Source organism: Macrobrachium rosenbergii, chromosome 22 (assembly GCF_040412425.1).
Source record: "Macrobrachium rosenbergii isolate ZJJX-2024 chromosome 22, ASM4041242v1, whole genome shotgun sequence".
Lineage (NCBI taxonomy): Eukaryota > Metazoa > Arthropoda > Malacostraca > Decapoda > Palaemonidae > Macrobrachium > Macrobrachium rosenbergii.
This window is the reverse complement of record NC_089762.1, coordinates 25904518-25928280: the sequence shown is the minus strand read 5'-3', so window position 1 is coordinate 25928280 and position 23763 is coordinate 25904518. Positions and strand designations below refer to the sequence as shown.

At 40.6% G+C, this 23763-nt stretch overlaps 1 protein-coding gene across 1 annotated transcript in view; it reads right to left on the bottom strand.

Annotated features, from left to right (window-relative positions):
• Ltn1 (E3 ubiquitin-protein ligase listerin) overlaps positions 1–23763 on the bottom strand; it is a 97674-nt gene that overhangs the window by 50771 nt on the left and 23140 nt on the right. Inside the window, exons 5-6 of the mRNA XM_067124480.1 lie at positions 6972–7087; positions 3263–3449 (exon numbers count right to left, since the gene is read on the bottom strand). Coding sequence (XP_066980581.1) covers positions 3263–3449; positions 6972–7087 — 303 coding nt within the window. The remainder of the gene's footprint in view (positions 1–3262; positions 3450–6971; positions 7088–23763) is intronic.

The window sequence follows — 23763 nt, the reverse complement described above, 5'->3', positions numbered from 1 at the left end:
GGGACACTATAATTTTCAATGGCCTAGACCCCTCTTAAAAGGAGGGGAGCATAGAGAAAGACGTGTTTATTTGCCACCATTATTCAGTGTCCCTTAGAAGGATTCCTTCAAACAAAGGGTGATCCTTGACCTGTCAAGATGAACACACATATTGTTTGCATAAATTTTTCTATTTACTATACTCATTGACTTTATGGAAGCTCAAGAAAGAAAGAATTTAACTGGAGGCCTAACTAGATGACTGGCTAATCTGGGAAGCTACCAGAGAAGAGTGCTGATGAAACCTGGGAGCAGTAGCTGACAGACTCCAGTCAAAAGGGTTTCCTAATAAACAGGAACAAGTCCCAGGTTACATCCAGCAGACGTTTTTTGAAGCTGGGCTTTTGTTGGGATATTCTTTGTGGCTGGCTGTCTCTTCCCAGCAGCAATCATACCAGAATAAGAAAGGACCCGAGAAGATTTCTTGCACAGCCCAGCTTTTCCAGACGACAGCTCGAACAAAGTTTGGGCCTGTTACAGTCTGCATCTGTGTTAGATCTAATCGTGAAATTGCAACTGTAGGATGTAAACAGATTCTGGCTCTCACACGCCAGAAAAAGACCTGAGATCGCCTTCATCAGAGACTGGGATGATACTCATTCTGTGGACCTGGAAGGGGTCTCCAGTAAACAAGCCGACTTGACTCCACTGTTCATACAAGTGATAGTACATATGGATGCCTCCTTGATGAGTTGGGGGGGCCACTGGGAGGATCGTCAGGTAGCAGGAAGATGGTCACCTGTTCTGTGGAAGTGTCATATCAACTTCCCGAAGTTGCTGGCTGTCTTACCATCTCAAAAAAAAAAAAATTGACACCTCCCAAAGGGACCCACATTTTGTTGGTCCTAGACAGTATGGCTGCAATGTCTTATATCAAGAGGTTGGGCTCACACTCAGCCTCTCTCTTTAGTGAGTAACTGCCAACATACTTCCACATCTGGAAGCGGACCTGTTCGCCACATGCAAGAACCATCAACTTCCAGTGTGTGCATCTCCGAACCTGGGCATTCAGGCAATAGTAGGAGATACATTCCTACAAGACTGGAACGAATGGAGGACGATACACCATTTTCCTCCACAGTCCTAGACTTAAAGACTTTGAACAATCTACTAGCTTTCAACAGAACCACTTACCTAGTGGCCCAGAACTGGTTCCTTTTTTCTTCAACAATGGGCGAGAGAACAAATCCCATTACTGCCTGTTGTTCTACCCCAGACAGAAGGAGGGGAAGTCACCTACGCATCCTCCCTTCTGAACTCTGACATTCCCATGTGGATTTAAAAATCTAGTCTGCCGTGGAGATATTTACCTTACATTGCTAGGGACCTAGTGCAAAAACTACAGACTTCATTTATCCGACATACAAGTCCATATGGAAAATGTAGTTTGATTACCTCCACATTGACAGCCCAGTTGAAATCTGCTTAAATAGCTTTAAATTTTGTTATATATCTTTTGAGGTCAAGTACCTTCTTATCAGAACAGACATGGCATACAAGGCAGCACTGTCAGAACCCTTGCTTTATGGTTTTGGAATTGATTCTTTTATAGAAATTATGAAATCCCTTCTCCAATCTTTTGCACTGCAAATGCCAGCTCTTGCAAGGCTTCCCATTACCTGGTCCCTGAATAAGGTTCTTAGACTCCTGTCATCCCCTCAATTCAGTGGGCCCAATACAACTACAACTCATACGCTCCAAAACGCAGTCTCCTTGACCATTTTGGTGTCAGGAGCTAGGATTAGCTTACTGGGCTCTCTTAGACAGGGACAATGTTTCATCACTCAACACCCAGTTGTCATTTACTGTTGTCTCCTGGCCTATCATTCCTGGCCAAGAATGATAATCTTATAAAGGGAAAATCCCCTTTTCTGATAAGGGAACTCAGTGTTTCGTATAAAACATTATGCCTGGTTCAAGCACTCAAGGTTTACCTAGATGTTACGGCAAACATCCCTGGTAGTCCTATTTTTCCTACACCTTAGCACAAACAAACCACTCTCCCTACATGGGCAGAGAATCATTTTGTGTCCCTCATTAAAAAGGCAGACCCTAACTCCTTTCCCCTGTCGCATGACATCCAAAGGTCAGTACAGTGCATCATTAACTTCGGAAATGTTTCTTTAGAAGAAGTCTCCAAGTTTACAGGGTGGTTATTAGAGGCAGTATTCTTGAAACAAGGAAGGTGCAATAATCCTGCAGTCAGACCCGACATAATTAGGTACGTCACCATAAAACCACAGGGAGTAATACATATGTAGATTCGTGTGTTTCCTGTTCTTTTTTGCCAAACCTTAATGGATATCCGGAATTAAGAAAATAGTTGGTAGCCTGTTACTTTACCTTGTATTCAAAATTCCTGAAACGCTATTGCCATGAGTGGTGGTCATGCCTAGATATTGCCAGGGAAGACCAGACATAATTAGATAATTTAGATGAGTTAACTTAGAAACACAAAGATTACATATTATAGGTTCTTGTGTTGTTTCCTGTTCTTTATTGCCAAACCCTAATGGGTATCCAGAATAGAGAAAATGGTTGATAACCAGTGAGTATACTTCAGACTAAAATTTACCTGGGTTGCTGGGATTTATGTATTAGGAGCTAAGCCGTTTCGTCACCTGTCAATTATTCTTGTAAGTTCCTTTGAGGATGAACAGTAGCTGCTCTATCTACAAACAGGTTTTGACACAGGAAAAACCTGCTTTTGGTAGCTACTGTGATTCCTCAAAACCAACCATTTTCCCTGACAAAGAGGCATTTACCTTGCACAGACATGGCGTGTAATGAGGAAGATAGCCGACATATGCAATGCTGTCACATCTGTGCGAGTAAGACAAAGGAGAAAGCCAAGGCAGTCGATGTGTGACAGCACAGGGCCCTCCTGCCTGAGTCCTTTATATTCTGTCACTGTCAACATGCACTATTCTAGCCAAGACCAACTATAAGAGAATTCTTTGAGATTGGTTGGTCTGCCTGATGGATCCCTGGGGAGGGGGATCAAAACCTGTTTTCTTTTGTCTTTTTCTATTTTACGTATGGATAATCTAACAAGACATACAGAAATTTCTATGAAACATGACTGCAATGTATGATGATCTCAGGATGTTTTAAACAAAATTAAATATTTTCTGCAAAATGTAAAAAATGGTGCTTTAACAAGTAAATCTGAATTGGCAAGTCCAAAAACAAAAGAAAAATATTTTCTGTGTTAAATGCTTACCAAAGAATGTTCATGTTTTGCTAGTTTCCAAAACTTAGGATTCTGTAGGACAGGTTTAACTTCAGCAATAACTTCAGGTTTTTTAGCAGTGGCCTTCACTGTGGTCGAAAGTAAAAGGCTCAGGCCATTAAGAGAACAAGACAAAACACGTATGTATTTACTCTTCATATCTTCTTCAGCAGTTACTCTGAAATAGAGCCAAAAATTTAATTTTAAAATGCAATGTTTCTACACACACAAATGCATCAACCAATATTTATAAAACTTTTGAAATTTAGCAATCCGATTGTTTACTACCTTACAAACCAGAATTTTACACATTTTATTTCAACAGGACTAATAACAGTCTGGCATTAATGGCAGACATTCTACATGATGTAAAATGTCTACCATCAGGCACTCATAGACATGGCTTAGTTACTTACCTAAACTAATTTGAATGAGTTTGCTACTCTTAAAGCATCTACAATAACTTGAAAATAAATGCATGCCAGGTCTTAAGGGATAAAAGCAGATAACTTCCATACCTAAGAAAAAACGATGCTGGCATGTGCCAATGAGTCATGGATAAGGGTCACTAAATCACTAATAAGAACCTTTTTGCTGGAGAAGAAGGCACTTGTCTAAGCAAGGGCATGAAATATTGGTTAGATTGCAGCTGAAAATAATCTCAACATGTGAGCAAGAAGCAATGTAAACAACCACAGGTGATATGAAAATATGAGTAAACCACGTTTCATCACCTGTTTGGGGCAAGAAGTCAATGCCGGTTACAAAGGTGAGCTCGAGATAGGTGTGCATGTCACACATCACTAAATACAGATAAATGAGGAGTGCTTGTAGCAATGACTGGTCCAGACCAGTAATAATAAAAAGAGACTTGAGAATGTGCACATTACCCCTTAGGGCAGACATGTGAGGTAAAAAATGCCATTCAAAATAAAACATGAACCTTGAGACTGGGCATAACCCATAATGTATCCACTGGTAAAGAATGGGTGAGGTATGCCATACTGCCTGGGGATGAGGGGATGAGTGAGTAGTGATGTACATGTCAGCATTACAAGTGAGAAAGGTGTGCGAGTGAGTGCAGTTATGTCATGCACACTGGAAGCAGAAGAGACACAGCCAGACCTCATAGGGTTCATAACACAGTCAGACCTCTCATAGGCCATGCTGTACAAAAGGCTCAGATATGTTACTGTGAGACATTAATGATAGCTTTGTCATACATACAGGAAGCACTAAAGTCATGGGCAGATATCATAGGGATAAAGTCATCCATGTCATACATGCAGCCTGAAGTCGTGTCTATCTTACATGAAGCAGTAGAGACATGGCCAGATCGCAGAAATCAAGTCATGTTGTACATCCAAATCGAAGTTGAGACACATCCTGACATTTCAGGGATTGTGTCGAGCAAGACACTCAAAACCAAGCCACTCACATGGGTGCCCATCACAGGTGACATGAAGTTGTCTCATGGTACATATTTCACTAATTATTACTGAATTAGGTACTTCATGGGCTGTGTATTGCACGTAGCTCAAAAGTTCCCTTCCCACATCAGCGATAATCATGTGGGAGTCATGTCACTTGCTTGGCTCAAAGCCTAATTGTACTCAAAATTCAGTCATCATAGAAGAGCAGCCCAGCAATCTGGAGAGAGAGAGAAAGGACTGGTGCCATGGTGATCTATTCTTTCCATTTCTTAAGTTGTGTATGAGAGTAAGCCAGGACTTTTCACAGACAAACCGCTAACAAAAACAATAAAGCTAGCAGCACCATACCCACTGGTACTATGGGATGCATGACATGAAACTATTAACTTGTGCCACCAACAAGCTACAGCATAGACTTCAAGGACTTCAAAAGGGCAGGTCTTCTAAGGCACATTCAAGCTCCATTCCATCTATTTTGAGAAGAATGGTGAAAGAAAACTTTTTTAGCACCATTTCTTTGTCTAAAAAGTGCCTTGAGAGCAACAGCAGCATTAAGGGAAGATCCCCAAAATGCCAATACTCAGATAATGTTACAGGGCTGTAGCACTTCACTGACTCAGTAATCCCTCTATCATCGACACTAATACATCTTAGGGGGGTGTGAATACCTCCCAAGTGCAGACATAGGGATGCAACCTCTGGGTTTACCCCAAAATTCTTGCTAGCAAAGGATAATCTACACTAACAAAATTGTAAAAATCCAAAGAAATAAGAATTATCCTTGCTGTTGTTTTGTGATAAATACAAAACAACAAAAAACTTGACACTTTAACAACCAAAAGAATGAATCTCTTTATGATGTTAAGATTTCCAAAATATTTTGCCTTGCAGAAGCCATTCCTGAGATTTAAAAACTCTTCACTGGAGACTCCATTGATAAATTCTGTATGTTACTTCATGGCAACAGTACTTCTTCATAGCAACAGGGAGGTGCTTCTGGGATCCTCTCCTTAATGAATGAATGAATGAATGAACAAATCATGTTACCTGGAGGCACTTTTGAATCCCATAAATCTCTCCTTGAGAACTTACAAATATTGGGAAATCACATAAATTTCACAGCCCAATGATACAGTATCAAATGCTAGCTGTGATAAAACCTTTAGGCCAGTAACCTCTGTGATGTGTCAGTTTTAAACACCTATTCTCACTCTGCCAGGTTGATTAACTCCAGCTCTGTATAATGCTACGAAGTCACCCAAATGAGCTACAGACACCACCCTACTTAACAACATTCAACTTACAAACAAATGGGATTGCAAATTAAAATTGTGTTCAGAGAGCTCTCCCTTTGCCACCTGTAAGTTCAGATTTTGTTTTGAGCACCTATTCTGTACATACAGTACTGCATGTAGAGTGTGTTGTGTTTTAGGATAAAAAACACACAGTACTGTATTGATTTTATATCATACTGTGCTTAAATAGGCATGGTATCTGTACACTGCTTTGGAGTTGGAATCAGGAAAAACTAATCAACTTTGACTATGATTTTCACTCCGAAATCTTTGTACTAGGGTACACTTCAGATTTTGACAAGTGAAGAAAGATCCTCCTGATACTCTTTTATTGCAGTTTCTTGTATATTTCTTCAAAGCCTTTTACTTTATAACCTTTTGATAAAATAAATCCTTCATTGAGCAACAGCCTTTAAAACCACACTAACAGATTACGATGCTGAAAAGTAGCCTAATGATTTACAATGGCAATGACAAAATTGTTTTTATATTGTGTTCTTTCAGTCAATATGCAAAAGAATTAAGTGTAATCTGAAGTAGAGGAGTCAGCACCAGAATTGGTGGTACCATCAACTAACAAGTGAGATTTGAAGACTGATTCAAAGGATTCGTAGATTGGTTTCACAGCCATGCTACTTAGGTTGGCAACAATAAAAGCACTTCAATAGAGGAAAAAGTAAACTTCAAAGCTATGGAACATGCAGAAAGGGTTGAACTAAACAGTGAACATGAAAGGCGTACAAGAGATACAGTACACATTTATTTTATACCCTATGAACTATGGCATTTAGTTAAAAGTACAGTAATCAGGCATTCAGCCTAGACAGCTTGCACAGGTAGCATAAATATGTAAGAGTAAGTATAATTTATGTAAGAGTAAGTATAATTTTAAAATTTTTGGGTCTTAAAAAGCAACATCAACTACGTCTTATCATGACAGTAAAAGAATTTACCAATGCATTAAAAACTTACTTTGGATCTGAGAGTGTTTGAGGAGTTTGGGTGAAGAGATTATCAGAAACATGGTCGACAATTGCTTTGCATGTAAATAATAATACCTCTGCTCTCTTCTCAACTGAAAATGCCTCCTGAAAAGAAGTCAATTATTCTCAGTAGCATTTGGTGATTTCCTAACCAAGGAATTTACTACAAAGAAGGAACACACTCAACATACAGAACTAATTAAAGAAACTCACTTCTACCATTCATTTTACATCTCCACTTTTCACTCTTCCAATAACTCAAGTACCACAAGAACTATGAAAACTACTATTATTATTTTACTATTATTATCTATTACACTTTCATAATTCTATCTGAATGAGTTACTTTGTTTTGATATCTAGCATCAGGCTATGGGCAATTTTTGTGGTAAAATTTATGGCAAATCAGTAATTTTTTACTAGAGTGTTTCTCTTTGAAGTGGTTTAATATTTTTTTCCTTCAAATAAGAGCTTTCTTGTTAACCTTTTCATTTACTGATAACAGATATAAATTTCATCCAGATTTAAATCCGCTTACTGGTGACGTACGCAAACATCAAAAAAGAAAATAGATTGCACAAACCAATAGACCAGATGAGGATCATTTTCAGCAAGTGTTCCTGATAATTTTTATACATATGTAACATGTACGTTTATTTGTTTCGTGTAGTTTTACATTTTTATTCTATACGTACATCATTTATTTTTTCTGCAGGAGAGAGAGAGAGAGAGAGAGAGAGAGAGAGAGAGAGAGAGAGAGAGAGAGAGAGAGAGAGAGAGAGAGAGAGAGAGAGAGAGAGAGAAATATTTTTTATACATCTATAACAGGCATATTTCTTTTTTGTCTAGTTTTAGATTTTTTATTCAATAATTACATTACTTATCTTTTTCTGCACTCGCAGAGGCATGAGAGAGAGAGAGAGAGAGAGAGAGAGAGAGAGAGAGAGAGAGAGAGAGAGAGAGAGAGAGAGAGAGAGAGAGAGAGAGAGAGGACCGAACGCTTGACTGCCATGCCACTTATTTTACAGAAAACGTGATGTTACTTTGTCATTAATGTTTCGTATTTTCCTCGGTATAATTATAACTTTTGAATTGCAAAAACTATATAATTTATCTGGGTAATATATCTTTATCAAAAATAGTTTTTTTTTTTTTTGCAGTTTTTTTTGGGGGGGAAGTCAAAGCTTCCTGTCTTGTAATTTCTACTAATTATTCCAACTACACTAATTGTTTTGGGCTGCTTTTTTTATGCTATTGTATGGAGCTATCATTCAGATTCAAAATGAAATAAAATTGAGCAGTCTACCTTGAAAACAATCAGAGCTTGTTGTCTTTGAACAAAAAAAGACATAAGTAGCTTTCTGTGCATATCACGTGGGTGACTGGCAATTTTCTTGCAGAAAATGCAAAGCTACTTGTCATTCTTTTTTTTTTTATATTTTCTTTGTTATAACCACAAATATTTGCACTGCATTAACTAGGTAATTTACCTGGGTGTGCTATGGATAAAACAGGAAGACTCTATCGAAATTAGTTATTTTTTGATAAATTATTTTTGGGAGAAAAGTGCAAAATTTTCTCATTCCGAGTAATTTCTACTCATTACTTCACCTGCATAAAGGTAATTTTAGGGGAATTGTTTTATGTCATTGTATAGAAAAATTATTCAGCTGCAAAATGAAAAAAATTTAATGCTCTACCTTCAAAATTGTCAGAGATCATGTCTTTGAACAAAAAAAAAAGTATAAACATTTTTACACTTACCACTCGAGTCACTGCCACTGCCCACAGATGTAATTGTTTATACGAGTCATAGGCGAAAGGGTTAACTTCTTTTAATATTATGTGTCACTTTGTACTGAAGGGCACCTAAAATACTCCAAAGTACTTGGTAATCTTGTTTTATTTTAAGACTTCCTCTTACTTTAGCTGATAATTAAATCATATGAATATTTGTGATTTTTAACCACATACATACAGACATACATCTGCAAAATGTGCATTTGCATCTGCAAATGAATAACAGGTGGCCTTATATACCACCACTGCTGTACAGTGATTTCATTACTCATTATTTCACACCGGGAGATTGCAGGTCTCTACGTCCTCTGAAATATATTACTTCTGCTGGCATGTCAGTGAAGCAGTTTGGAGGAACAACTGAAGATGATCAAAAACTTCATATCTGTCAAGGAAGGCAGCCAAAGTTATCTGTGCTCAAATCTCCTCAGGACATGATCTCTGAATGAGCAAAGGAATGTTATCTATCTCGTCAAAGGAAAAAATATACAAATGGGCCAGGCTCGTTCCATAAAAAGTAAGCACTAAGTACCTTAGATAATTTGCATGGTTTTGGCAATATTTTACCTTAAATATATATATTTATTGCCTAAACTGATTTAATTTTGGTAGTTTTGATTTTTTACTGTTCTGCATACATTCATAAGCCTTCTGCTGATAAAAAACACATACTAACACCACCTGTTGGTGTGATGTCATACTACAGGATTTAAATAAAACAATCACACCAAGTAACATGGCTTATTTCGAACAAGACGAGAGTTCACATGAAGATATTTTGGAAAATGAGCCTGAATCCACTCCTTAGTTATCAAAATTGTTAGGGTTCACTGTCCAGATCATTAGCCTCAGTTTATGATATTCTAAAACTAAGTAAAGAAATGGACTTTTTTATATCATTTTATACAATCTACAATGCTGTCAAGAACTTTGTGATCCTATCAAATCTTTAGCTACGCTGCAATAGGTCCACTGAAGCTTTATGATCTGCTATCCTTTCAAGGCATTCTCATTTCACTACAAGGATTCCTTTTTTATTCACAAGCCTTATACTTTAAGTCTTATTTGTAATCAGAAAACCCCAATAAAAAAATGTTCTCTTAACATCTTATTTAACCAAAACTGGTAACCAAACAATAAAGTATGTGCCAAATAACATAGTTTTGTGTGTGTGTGTGTGTGTGTGTGTGTGTGTGTGTGTGTGTGTGTGTGTGTGTGTGTGTGTGTGTGTGTGTGTGTGTGTGTGAGAGAGAGAGAGAGAGAGAGAGAGAGAGAGAGAGAGAGAGAGAGATCAGTCTATGCTACATTTACCTTTTCTGAACTTTTTAATTTATACGTTACCTGCGTAAGTTACATAGGCATTTTAACAACTAGTAGAAAGTATACTATATTTTAATGTAACACGTCTGAATTTGCACCTCTTTTAATAGCAGGATTATCAGCTGTATTCAAGATAAACAGATTCAAAGGTACGGCTGTATATTTTAATCTTGCTGTTTGGATGTACTGAATTATCTTTGAGATAATTATGTAGTCCCAAGACATTAATTTGTGTTATACAGTAAAGACCCCGTATTCACGGTCTCACGATACATGGACTCACCTATTCACAGATTTCTCGATGGAACATATATACGCATTATTCGCTGAAAATTCGCCCATTGTGGTATTTTTCACTGAGAAATATTCACTAATTACTGTACTTTCACCTCATTTTCATGACTAAATGCACTTTTTGTGATAAAACTATTAAAATACTCCGGTACTCAGGCAGTGCTGAGTTACGATAATTCGCCTTACGATAATTCAATGGGGTAAGCAATTAATACCGACACAACTATATTTAGAAATGGAGTTTTCATAATAAAACTAATATTGTAATACTTACCTGAACACCTGAATTAGCCCTGGTCACCTACCCAGCCCGAACTACATCCCCATAGCTTTTACCCACTAAGTGGGTAATAAACTGTCAGCGTTACCAACGCTTACAGGAAAATCTTGTCAAATGAGTTACCTGAAGTACCATTGGCAACACTGCTGCAAGTCCCAGTCGAGTGAGGCCAAGATCCCCAATTGCGTTATCCACTATTCAAATTGAAGTGGGGAGGAGGGAGGGAATCATTCAAGTGTTCAGGTAAGTATTACAATATTAGTTTTATTATGAGAACTCCATATTGCAATACACTCCCTGAACACCTGAATTAGCCCAATTAACAAAATTTAGTGGAGGTGGGATCAATCTAATTCACCCCGACCTGCCAACAGGGAAAGCAGGTAACTCATTATTCACCTACTCTGTATAAATGAATGTATCCTCACCTGGTTATCCCACTCAGCAGGTGAGAATGTCTGAGGAGAGAGTACCCCCAACGTCAGTCTCATGTCTAGGTACTGTCTGAGTCGAGCTACCTCTCATGTGGTATTCAAACCTCCTCATGGATAGAGAGTAGCAAAATAAAAACCAACCTACCATGTGGCTAATCACAGCCTCCCATGATTAGTGGAGAACGATGAACCTCCCATGTGGCTAATCAAAGCACTCTCATTTATGGAGGGTCTGAATCGAGCTACCTCTCATGTGGTATTCAAACCTCCTCATGGATAGAGAGTAGCAAAAAATAAAAACCAACCTACCATGTGGCTAATCACAGCCTCCCTGATTAGTGGAGAACGATGAACCTCCAATGTGGCTAATCAAAGCACTCTCATGTATGGAGGGGTACACTGAACCTCCCATGTGGCTAATCAAAGCACTCTCATGTATGGAGGGGTACAAAGAACCTCCCATGTGGCTATTGTAGCCTCTCATGTATGGAGGAGAAGTTGAGTGTGCAGGATCTTCGAGTTCTTCGCCGTCCGTTACCGCCGATGTCTGTGCAGAAGAGGTTGAAAAAACCAAACCTGTCCACTGGATCTGCCTATCTTCACAGTACTAACGTCAAACTTAATATTCTCACTATGAACCCCGACTAACAGAGAATCCAAAATTCCAAATTTCCTTAGACTATATTCATTACCTAGTGTTCCCCCCACCCTCAACATTACTACGTAATTACAAGATCGAGTTGTTCGTCGCAAAGGGACCAAGCGAGAAAAATCCTTCTTCGAAGAAAACTGAACGTCTTTTAGGTAGAAAGTCGTGAAAACCGACACCGACTTCCAAGTGGCCGCCTCTAAGAACCTCCCACTAAAGAGCGTACCCCTTAGCTAAATGACGTTGGTTTTTTATTTTCCACGATAGAAGGGTTAGTGGCTACACACGGACTAAGAGAATAACTTTCATGTAAACAGGAGAACGATGCATCTCCCAAGTGACTATTCAGAGCCTACCCATTAAGGAGGGAATGAGGGAGTGTGCCGAGCCGATGACCCTCCGCCCTGCAGGTCGCGGCAAAGGCTAACGAGTGCAGAAGTATTCCAGCGCCGAAACAACCTAGGCTAGCCTAGGAGAGCACCTCTTTGGACTCTCGCAGGGAAACTATCAAAGACTAGGATACTTAAGATGTACTAAACTTAAGTTCCTGTGATTACACTATCACTGTTGCTTAAGATTCTAAAGCCTAGATGGAATTTCTCTATCTGGTTCACCTAATAATCACCACACTACGTGAACACTAACTTAGCTAAACAAGTGCACCCTTGCTAATAGACTTCACCGTTAAACGTGGACTAAGATGAATAACCTTCCAGTCTTTCACTAAGAGAATACTACCTCAGCTAATTGAAAACACACCATAGATAGAATTATACACTATATTGCGGTGGGGCAAATTGAACATCTCTTAACCCTTTAACACCGACTGGATGTATTTTAATAGTTTTATCACAAAAATTGTATTTAGGGTGCCAAATGGGTGAAAGTACAAATTAGTGAATATTTCGACTACAAAAAGTTTTTGTAAATATTCACGGAAAAATACTTAAAGGCCTAGTTTTGCAAATTTTAAAAATTTTAAATCACGTCCATTGAGGGATGCTGGGAGTTTACTGGATAACCCGCTGTTGTTTTGTTTACAGAGTGTGATCCAGCTGCGCATGCCGCTTTGAATTTCTTTCTTCTCCCACTAAAAAGCATAAGCATGTTACATTCAGAAATTCTTTTGTCACTCTGTGTAATTGTTGCACCGTTTTATATTATGTTACATAAAGTTTTATATATGAAAATGTGCCCAATTTCATGTAGAACACAACAAAAACAACCCATGGTTGTAGCTTTTATCATTTTTGAAATATTTTCATATAAATCAAATGTTGAAAATTTTTTATTGGGGTTTTGATTCAACTTTGACTCAAGTAAATGGTAAAAAAACGCAATGAAATGAGAATGCTGAAAAACTCTTACATTCTAGTAATATTCAATCATTTTAGGATCCATTTTGCAACAAATTGGAAGTCTCTAGCACAATATTTCGATTTATGGTGAATTTTAAAAAAACTTTTTCCATACATCCACGCGGTAACTCTGCTGAAAATCTCAGAATTTCTTTAGTCACCTTGTCATAATTTTCACACCATTTTCTATTAGGCATTACATAAAGTGTTATACATGAAAATGTGCACAATTTCATATAGAATACAACAAAAAATAATTCATGGTTGTAGCTTTTATCAGTTTTGAAATATTTTCATATAAATCACAATAAATAGAAAAAATTCGACCTTCGGTCAACTTTAACTCGACGAAATGGTCGAAAACTGCAATTAATAGCTAAAACACTTACAGTCTAGTAATATTCAATCAATTACCTTCATTTTGCAACAAACGGGAAGTCTCTAGCACAATATTTTGATTTACGGTGAATTTTAGAAAAAACTTGTTTTTACGTCCGCTCATTACGAATTCATGCATCATTTTGTGTTAATATTTTCTCTGTGTTGCTTTGATCGTTTTACAATTTGTTATATACCAAAATCATTGCAATTTAGTGTACAATACAAAGAAAAAAAAATAACTCATTAGCTTTAACCGTTTTGCTCACAGTGCGATTTGTATACAATTATATATGAAATTTTTTTTTGCGCTGTCATATATTCCAATATTTATATATGATATTTTTTTTCATTTCTGATGGTTGCCTACTAAACTTCAGGCAATGACAAAAAAAGGAGCCAAAAATGAACTCTTAATCTTAAAAACTAAGCTTGCTGTGATTTTTTGAAAAAAACCTTTTTTCCGCTTCGGCGCTAACTCCCGAACGCCACCGGCATACGGCAGACACTTTTGTAAATAGAGGCTCAGCGTTTAAGGGTTAAGTGAAGGAAGAAAACAAAGACAGACTCGCAAGTAAACTACCTCCAGAACAGAAGACTCTGAACCATTCCTTAGAAAGGAAGATGAAGTGGACATACTCCGAATACTGTGCGGTAATGAAAAAAAAAAAACTGTTAAATACCAAATATAATGTCATGTCAAAATTAAATTGCGTTCAAGGGCATAAACCTCGCACCACATGAGAATCGTGAAGTGTGCCCGCAACTGTGTTCGTGTAGTGAGCACTTATGAACCAGGAAAGTAACTAATCGCATCCCTCGATAGCGGACAGGAAGGATTCCGAGGTGAGACAAGAAGTGTACACAGAAGTGGACGGAGTTTATCAACCTTTGATAAATATTCGCATCAGACATAAAGACATCCCCGCTGATGCCGGAACCGAACACTTGCAGATAAAGAACTTTAAACGAACGAAGCAGAGATTTAGCCTCGGCCACGACTTCCGGAAGAAGAGAAATACTTATCATTTCCTGCCTAGGAACCAGCCTAGGAAACTTCCAGAAGCTCGCCCATTTTTTATCTGCAGCTAAAGCCAAAAGAGAGAAATAAAATACCTAACCAATTATCTTAACATTAGAGCTTCCGACAAATCTCACGAGGGAGCCCGAGGGAACGTAACAAGTCAAAGAAGATCTTACTACTAGAAATTTTCGGGAAGATAGAAAAATGTACTGCAAAGTGCTGAGCGGTAGCCAGCAATAGCCGAAAATGGAAGAATCTTGACTTTCCGAAGGAATAAAAGAAAACCAGCTATTTTGGTTATGGCAGGCCTAAAGATGGAATGACCTTCCTTACGACACAGACTTCCCCATGTCAAGTTGACCTGGTAAAGCTTACGGGTTGACTTGTCAAGCTGAAAGAAATACTGTCTAGACATAGCTTTAGAGTGTCTGGACTGTCTAGCTGTTCACTCGGCAGTCGCCCGCAACTAGGTTCATCACGCAAGAGTTTGGATGATAATAATGAAAATGCGGTTGTCTAAAAGATCTTCCGCATGAGGAGGAACATCAGAACTTCCATAAGGATCATTAGGAATTCCGGAACCGAGGACGTTAGAGCCAGCAAGGAGCTAGAGTCATAGATGTCTTGACACTACCGGAATTCCTGCTTACCTGATGAATGAGACCGAATGGCGGAAAGTATACACCTCTAAGTTCTAATGATCTTGTTCCCCCCCGAGTTCTCAGATATGACACAGCAGTTACGATGTCGCAAAGCAGACCCACTACTGTGTTGCGCACTAGGACTGAGAAACACCTGAGGGCTTCCTTTACAGCCCTGAGGTTCCTGAAGGTTATGACTTCTCTCGTTCCAGATCCCTCCAGAGGCCCGAAGCCTGGGTTCCTCCAAGGTTGCTCCCCAACCTTGATATGAGGCATCTGAGTACAGAGATGCGCTTCTTCTGACTATCACAGATGATCCGAAAAGCGAGAATCGTTCCAGATTATACCTGCATTCTTGATGTGGAAGTCCCAGCGATTCCTGAGACATACCTGAAGAGAAAGCATGCGGAGACACAAGACCCTGGAATTAGAGAGAGAGAGAGAGAGAGAGAGAGAGAGAGAGAGAGAGAGAGAGAGAGAGAGAGAGAGAACATTCTCCCTAAAGGCTTCTTCAAGTGGGTACCGGCTGTTCCCTGTTAGACAGGAACCTCTACTTCCACATTTGTACCTTCAACGATGCATATTTGCCCGACACTGGAGACATGAGTTAGAAGCAACAAGTTGTTATACTGGCCACATCCCTTGAACCCAGAGCAGCCACACTAATCATAGCTTGCTGTGACGCTACTGCTGACGACGGCTACACGAAATAGACCATGGAGGAGATATCCTCCTCCCTAAAAGACTGTTGCAGAGCGCAAAAGGCGCCCTCAACAGAACCCTCTCCAAATGTCCGGATAGTGAGGCGGAAGCTTCAAAAGAAGCCCCTCCTCTTCTGCCAAAGAACGTAGTACAGTCAGGCGACATGTTAACCTGGTATGCCAGCCTTATTGACACCGAAGTGATGAGGTGTCAGGTAGTACCGGACCAGAGGGAGTATCATCTTGTTTGAGCAACTACCGGTTCTGTCGCATATAGCGACTCGAACATCGTTGCTTCGGTAGTGTAGGCTCCTCCGGAACCTTGGATTGAGGATAAGTGAGGATGAAGTCTACCATCCACTTATATCCATTCTCATTGGCTGAAGGAGAACTAATATCCGGTACCGGATCCTCTTCTTCAAATGAACAATCCTTGTCGGACTGGTTCGACTGAGCAGGAGGATTGTCGGACTGGTCCGACCAAGCCGGAGGATTGTCGGACTGGTCTGACCGAGCCGGAACAGGAAAGAGGCAGGCCGATCCCTAGCAAACGCCGAACTCGAAAACCCGGAACTTGCTACACCTGGGTGCATGAGACAGACACCTGACATATCAATCGCGAACATACTGGAAGCACCAAAGTAGGTTGCGCAAACCCTGCACCACCCAACGGGGATGACGCAACACCTGGGCGGACCACGCCCACTCCTGAGAGCAAAGAGGCCACAACACCCGAACCACTCAAATCCGGATGTATCAAAACCGCATGAGAATGGGAATCCGGAACTGAAGACCCGGAATCAACCCCGAACCAACATGGATGCCTAGACGGAGGGACAGAGAAACCTGCCGGACAGTTAAGAAAGAAGAAGCCGAAGGAGGGAAGAAGGAAGAAGCCACACTCAGAGTAACCACCGGAGCGCCCAACGCCGACGTTGGACAGATGGAGAAGGTCCCAACCGGACCGAACTCAAAGGAGTACTGAAGGGGAAGTTACGAGGTACCGAACCAAAGGTAACAGAAGAAGGTAGTTACCAACTATCCTGGAGAATGGAAAGGTTGCGGAAACTATCGGTGCTGATACAATGAACGCTGGCGCAGGCGAATCGCTACTGCCGTAGCATCCGCAAGAATCGCGGAGGATACATTACAGTTAGGAAACTATCGGTGCTGATACACTGAACGCTGGTGCAGGCGAATCGTCAACTGCCATAGGATCCGCAAGAATCGCGGAGGATACATTACAGTTAAGAACCCGTAAAGAATGAAATAAGGAGTTGCTGACGCCTCCGCAAACACCTGAGAAGCAACTAGACCGGATGCCTGAGAAACTATCGGATTTGCAAAAGGTGATAAAGACGACGGATCCGTAAAAAGTACCCCTTCCCTTAACCCCGACGAGAGAGAGGGGGGGTCGCTGAGCTCTAATATACAGGGTTGAAGCAAGAAAGCCTTGCTCTGCTGAGTTAAAAGCCAAGAAAACAGGATGCGCAACAAAGACCCCAAGAGCCCTCCAAAGAGTGGACCGAAAAGAAGATTGAGAAGGGCAATGGAAGAAGGCTTAGAAGAAAAAGGGGAAAAACGGGAAAATTCCGTAGTGGCCGAAGAGGCCATAGATTTCAAAGAAAATAGACTGGTTCTGTTCCCCTCGCCCCTGATAATCTTGATAGACATTATCAAATCAGAAAATTCTTTAAGACGTGATCATGAATATTGGAAAAACTCGATCACCAGAATTACCACCATCGCAAGACGAAAGAAATTTTAAAACCCCCAAAGGAAAAGGAACCTTCGAAGAAGGAGTATTCAAGGAAAACAAAAATTCAGAACCAGATACATCAGAGATCAAATCTGAACGACTCTCCACGGATCTGGAAACCTTTGTTGCAAAGAGCACAAAGCAGAAAATAAAACCAACGATTGATCTAAATGAGAGACCTAAACATTAGCGACCCCAACCAAACCTGAACCCAAAGAAGACCACGTTCAACTACTTTTCCTGAATACTTCCTAAATTAGAATTCCTACCCTTCTGAGTGATTCCTAATTCTAAATCCACCTTAGAACTTACGCTTTTAGAGGGAAGGGGGAAATCTGCTGCCAACACTGCCTGCTCCGCGCTGGGGGGGCGGCAGATCCTACCTTCGCGGTTTGCGGTTCTCCATGACCTCTAACTTTTTGAATAATTCTTCCATCTGATCTACCAACCAAGACTCGCTGCCTATCTGACTGATACTACACCATATCTTCCTACATAAAATACAAACAGAATGTCGATCGTGTTTAAGGGTACTCATCCTACGCTTGCAGGACGTGTAGGGCCGATGAGCGTCAGCATCTCCAGCAGAAGAAGGCTCTGTCGTCGAAGATGTAAACAAAGTGGAAGCATCGGCGCTAGCAGACAGCGACGTCTTCTTGTTTGACTTGTCCAAACGAGTCCAAAGTACCGATCCCAAAGTCAAATTCGGGAGAGAAGTTCCAAATCCTATCAATAAAGTATCCATCCAGGAGAAAAAGCGTTGAAAACGGTCCAAATCGTGATCTGATGTCCAATTTCTTAAGTGGGGGTCGGGCTAAATGACCAAAAGTTGGCCTGATGTGGGACACACCCACACAGCATGGCGAACAAAAAGCAATTGAGGATCTTGGCCTCACTCGGCCGGGACTTGCAGCAGTGTTGCCAACAGTACTTCAGGTAACTCATTTGACAAGATTTTCCTGTAAGCGTTGGTAACGCTGACAGTTTATTACCCACTTAGTGGGTAAAAGCTATGGGGATGTAGTTCGGGCTGGGTAGGTGACCAGGGCTAATTCAGGTGTTCAGGGAGGAGTGTATTGCAATAATATTTTAAAATTTCCCGTGGGCGCAGGCAGCAGCGTACAATCTGGCATTGAGAGACCAAATTACAGTACCTTGGAGTTGAGGAGTCAGTTGGAGTTAAGAGAACGATTGAGGAGAATGTTGTGGGATAGGCGGGGGGCATTGAGTCGTGGAGACGAGGATTTTGGGGGATCGAAGCTTCCCGAATTTAAAATAGTTCTGGAAGACGACACCCCCATATATCAGCGTCCCAGACATTTTTCTCCGTCTATCAATCGTGAGACAGAGGAGCAGTGTGAGGAGCTTGAGAGGGGGGGAGTGATTGAAAGGAGCACGAGCGCCTGGAATAGCCCCATTGTACCGGTACATAAGCCAGATGGAAGTTTGCGAATGTGTGTGGATTATCGGAAGGTGAATGAAGTAACTGTGAAAGAGCGATTCCGGATGAATGTGGTGTCTGATTGTGTGTGTACAAGATGAATGGAATGAAAGTGTTTACAAAATTAGATCTGGTAAGGGGCTATTACCAGATGCCTCTGGAGGAAGGGAGCAGGCATATTACGGCCTTTTCTAGTGGTTCCTGCCACTACCAGTTCAAGATTGAGTTTCGGACTGGCTAATGCGCCTGCTGCCTTCCAAAGGGCAATGAATGTGGTTCTGGCGGGGTTTGATTGCAAGAAGGTAACTGTTTTTATAGATGACATTTTGATTTGAGTGAGACTGTAGAAGAGAATATGGAACTGCTTGAACGAGTGTTAGAAAGGTTGGAAGAAGTAGGAATAAAAGTAAAACTTGAAAAGTGTGCTTGGTTGGTTGGAGAGGTGGAATTCCTAGGGCATATGGTGAGTGGAAGAGGTCTAAGGAAGAGTGATAAGTTCGTGAACAAGGTAAGGAATTTCCACGTCCCCCGGACCGTGCGTGAGTTGAAAGGATTTTTAGGTTTAATTGAGTTTGGAAGGAAGTTTATAAAAGATTGTTCAGGGATCAGGAAACCACTTACTGAATGGACGGGAAGAGAAATTGTGCAAGATTGAAATGGGATGAGCGAATGATCGAAGCGTTCGAGAGATTGAAAGAGGAGGCTGCAAGAGACGTGACGTTGGCTTTCCCGGACTATAGTGAGAATGCAAATAAACTAGAACTGTATACGGATGCAAGTAAATATAGTATGGGAGGATGCTTGGTACAAATGCAGAAGGAGAATGAGGAAGAACAATTGAGAGTAATTGCGTATGTGAGCAAGGCATTTGGAAGGGCAGAGTTGAAATATTCGGTGATTGAAAAGGAATTGGCTGCTATAAGGTTTTGTGTGAAAGCGTTGAAAGTATTTTTGTATGGGGTAGATTTTGTGATACGGACGGACCATCGACCGCTAATATATATGGTTAAAAGGAGAGTGTGAATGCTAGAATTGCGAGAACGATAGAGGATTTGAATGAGTTTAGTTTTAAGGTAGAGTATGTACAAGGTAGACAGAATATTGTTGCAGATGCTATGTTGCGTATGTGGACTGAATGAGATGATAGGGTTAGGAGCGACTGGGACCCGGACCAAGTACCTGTAGGATTTGTGGTAAAGCAACAGTATGTAGGGGAGAATCGAGTGTGGGATTGTCTGTTTGGGGGTTGAGTAATTTGGAAACAAATGGGTTGATTGACCTTGAGTACCTGCAAGCATGAACGAGTTACGTGAAAAGGTGATGAATGAGATGCCGGAAGGAGGAGTGCACGAGGAAGGAAGGGAATTAGATGAGGAGGAAAAGTTAGTGAAAGTGTTGTTGGTAGTGGCTGAAATGTTTAAAATTACAGTACGATTGTTCTTTGGATGGAATAGGCCAGTGGAGTATAAAGGAAGGGTGAATGAAAATGGTACGAATGTGATTTTAAATGTTCACTGTGGAAAGGATAATTGTAGCTGGCTGGTTAAGAAAGGTGATGATTGGGGAAAATGAGGGAATAAGGGGTAGGGTTGAGGATATCGTTGAAGATGAATGCGATGAGGATGGTTGTGAGGAAGCTAAGCAGGTGAATGTAGCCGTGAGAGCGTGTATGCATGAAGCGAAAGGTAAATTAGTAACGAATGTAGTGGTGAATCAGAATGAATATTGTAGTTTGGTAGACACGGGAGCACAAGTGTCGTTAGTGAGTAGTACAGTAAAAAGAAAATCAACGAGTGTAAGGATACATGGTTTGGGACAAGGGAGTGTGTTAGTATGGGAGGAGGTACAATTAAAAATTCAGTTAGATTGATTTGAAATAATACATAATTTTGTAGTCATGGATGAGAATGATATGCCAACATGTTTTTTATTAGGAATTGATTTTGTGAGAATGCATGATATAAGTGTGGATGTCGGGAGGGGAATTTTAGGAAAGGGCGGCAGGAAATAACGAAAGGTTAAAGGAGGATGTGTCTAAAACTAGTTTTGTAAGTATGGTAGATATTGCAAGGAGTGAAAATGATTTGTTGAGTGAAGAGGAAATTAAGCAGATGCAAAATCAGTGCATGAAAATAAATATGTTAAGAGAGTGTGTGTTAGGGGTGTAAGAGTAGGAAGTTGGCCGTCTGAGTTAGAAGTGTATAAGCGAAGTGCTAAGAGATTTGTTGTATGTAAAGGTATAGTTTATTTTTGCATCAGGAAGGAATATGGGATGGGGAAGTGTATGTGCCAGTATTTTCGGAAGACGCAGCCGTGGGTATGTGTTTATTAGTGCATGATAGGTTTGGGCATCTGGGGAAAAATAAATTATGGGAATGTATGAGAGAGAGATTGTATGTGCATCTGGGGATTGGGAAGTAAAATGCCTGGATTGAGTGCGGATGTAGCGATTACGTGTGCGGACTGTCAGAAGGGTAAGTATCAAAGTGTGCATGCGAATCCACCTGTGTTGCGATTGCAGATGAAAGAGTTATTTGAGATGGTTGTGATTGATTGTGTGTCGTTGCCTGTGACTGCTAGAGGACATGTGGGAATGGTTGTAATGGTAGATCATTTGAGTAAGTTTGCATATGCGGTGGCGATTCGGAACAAAAAGAGTGAGACTGTAGCGAGAATGGTGGGTCAAGTGATGTTGCCAATGTGTGTGTGCAAGAAAGGCGACGCGAATGTTGAGTGACAATGGGCCTGAATTTGTTGGATGGGAGTTTGAGCAAATGTTGCGTGATTGGGGCATAGAGCATGTGTACTCTCGCGCCGTATATGCCCAGTGCGAATGGATTGGCGGAACAAACGGTGAGAACGTTGACAGAGATCTTAACGTATGATGAGTGAATGTGATAATGATTGGGATGTAAATGTTGGGCGAGGCGTTGTGGGTATACAACGCCACCGTGCATAAGGGTACTGGTATGTCTCCGTGTAAATATGTATTAAATTTTGAAAAGATAGTGAGACCGAGATTGGGTATATCTGAGAATGATAGGGAGGTATGGAAGAAGGCGCATGAGAGGTTTGAAAGTTACAAGGTGGGCGAGAAAGTGTTGAAAAAGAAGTGTCGAGAAAGGGCGGTTGAATGTAAATAAAGTCGTGAAAAATTTGAGGGTCCATTATGAAGTGTGGGAAGTTGGTCCCAGTGGGCTTAGTTATGTTGTAGGGGAAGTATGTAGATGGTAGTGTGAGAGAAATACGAGCGCATCATAACCAATTGCGTAGATGGAAGGATGTACGGAATATGTGAGAGAGAATGGGGTGTATAAATGGTTGAAATCGAATGTGGGTGAACCAAGTATGCATGAGAGCTTGTGTATGGAGGATCAGCAATTTGTTTTGATAGAGTATGGTAGGAAACGTAAGAAAGGGAAGAACGTAAGTGAACGGAGTGGTCGTAAGTTGTGTGATGGGGTGTGAGTGCCAAAGTGGAAATGAGTGATAAAGCGTGTAATACGGATGAATGGGATGGTATGGATAGAACGTATAGCATATGCGGGTTTGATATAACTGAGTTGACTGAACGTGTAGGGGTTAGTGAACGGTTGGAGGTGAGCGAAAGTGTAAGAGTAAGAGAGTGTAGCAGTAATATACGAGTGATTGAAAGCATGAATGAATCGTTGCAAGAATTGGAAAGGTCAATGAGCGAATGGGATGGGTTAGTTGAAGAATTGGGGAGGTATTTGGGAAACGAGTTAGAGGTTATAGATGAGATTGTGGATGAAATTGAGAGTGGTAATAGTGAAGAGGATAGCGTGAATCTGAGAGAGAATGGAGGAGAAGATGTGAATTTGAATGTTGCTAGAAGAGAGAATGATTCTGAGAGAATGATTACGTGCCCATGAACGCGATCTAGAGGACCTGCTAGTGAGCATCCGTTGCGAAGGCGATTTGAATGCAGTGTGAAAGGTGTTGGTTGGGAAATGCTAAAAGGGGGGAGAATTATAGAGGGATGAATAAATTTGTTTGCATCTAGCATTTCCCAACGTTTTGTGAGAGAGAGAGAGAGAGAGAGCGAGTGTAATTGTCGTTGTGAGTGGTTCGGTTGTTGGAGTTCGTTTACGGCGCTGTCTGTCTGTCTGTCGGGAGTTTTTCGGTTTTGGGGAAGTCTTGAGTAGTTGAGGTCCAACCTTGAAAGTGAACGGGCAGTTCGTCTGTTTTTTTTTGTCTTGGATACCGGTACCGATATTGATGGTGCATGTGTCTCTTTTTTTTTTCGTTCGTTGTTGGTGGAGGGTTTGTTTGCAATTTTGTTTTGTGGTTTTGTGTGCTGTGATTGGCGACCGTGGACCTTTACCCATCTCCAGCAACCGAAGATCAGGGTGAGTGTTGTTTTGTTTGTGGGTTTAAATTCTGCCACAAGACCACCTTCTTTTCCTCCATGTCTTTATCCAATCTTCTAGTTAAAAAGGTAAAAGAGAATTATAAAAGGTTTGTTAGTAACACTATACTCTTGCGTAAATGCGTACAACCACAAACAACTGAACGAGAAACTGTTGTTTTTGCTTAACTGAATCGGATAACAACAGCCATTTTGCTTGTATTTTAACCATCATACGGTAATGAACAGTTACTGCTGTTGTGGTACAAATGAAGTTAAGTAGAATAGGACTGATATATTTTTACATTATACCCTTATCCGGTATGGATAAAA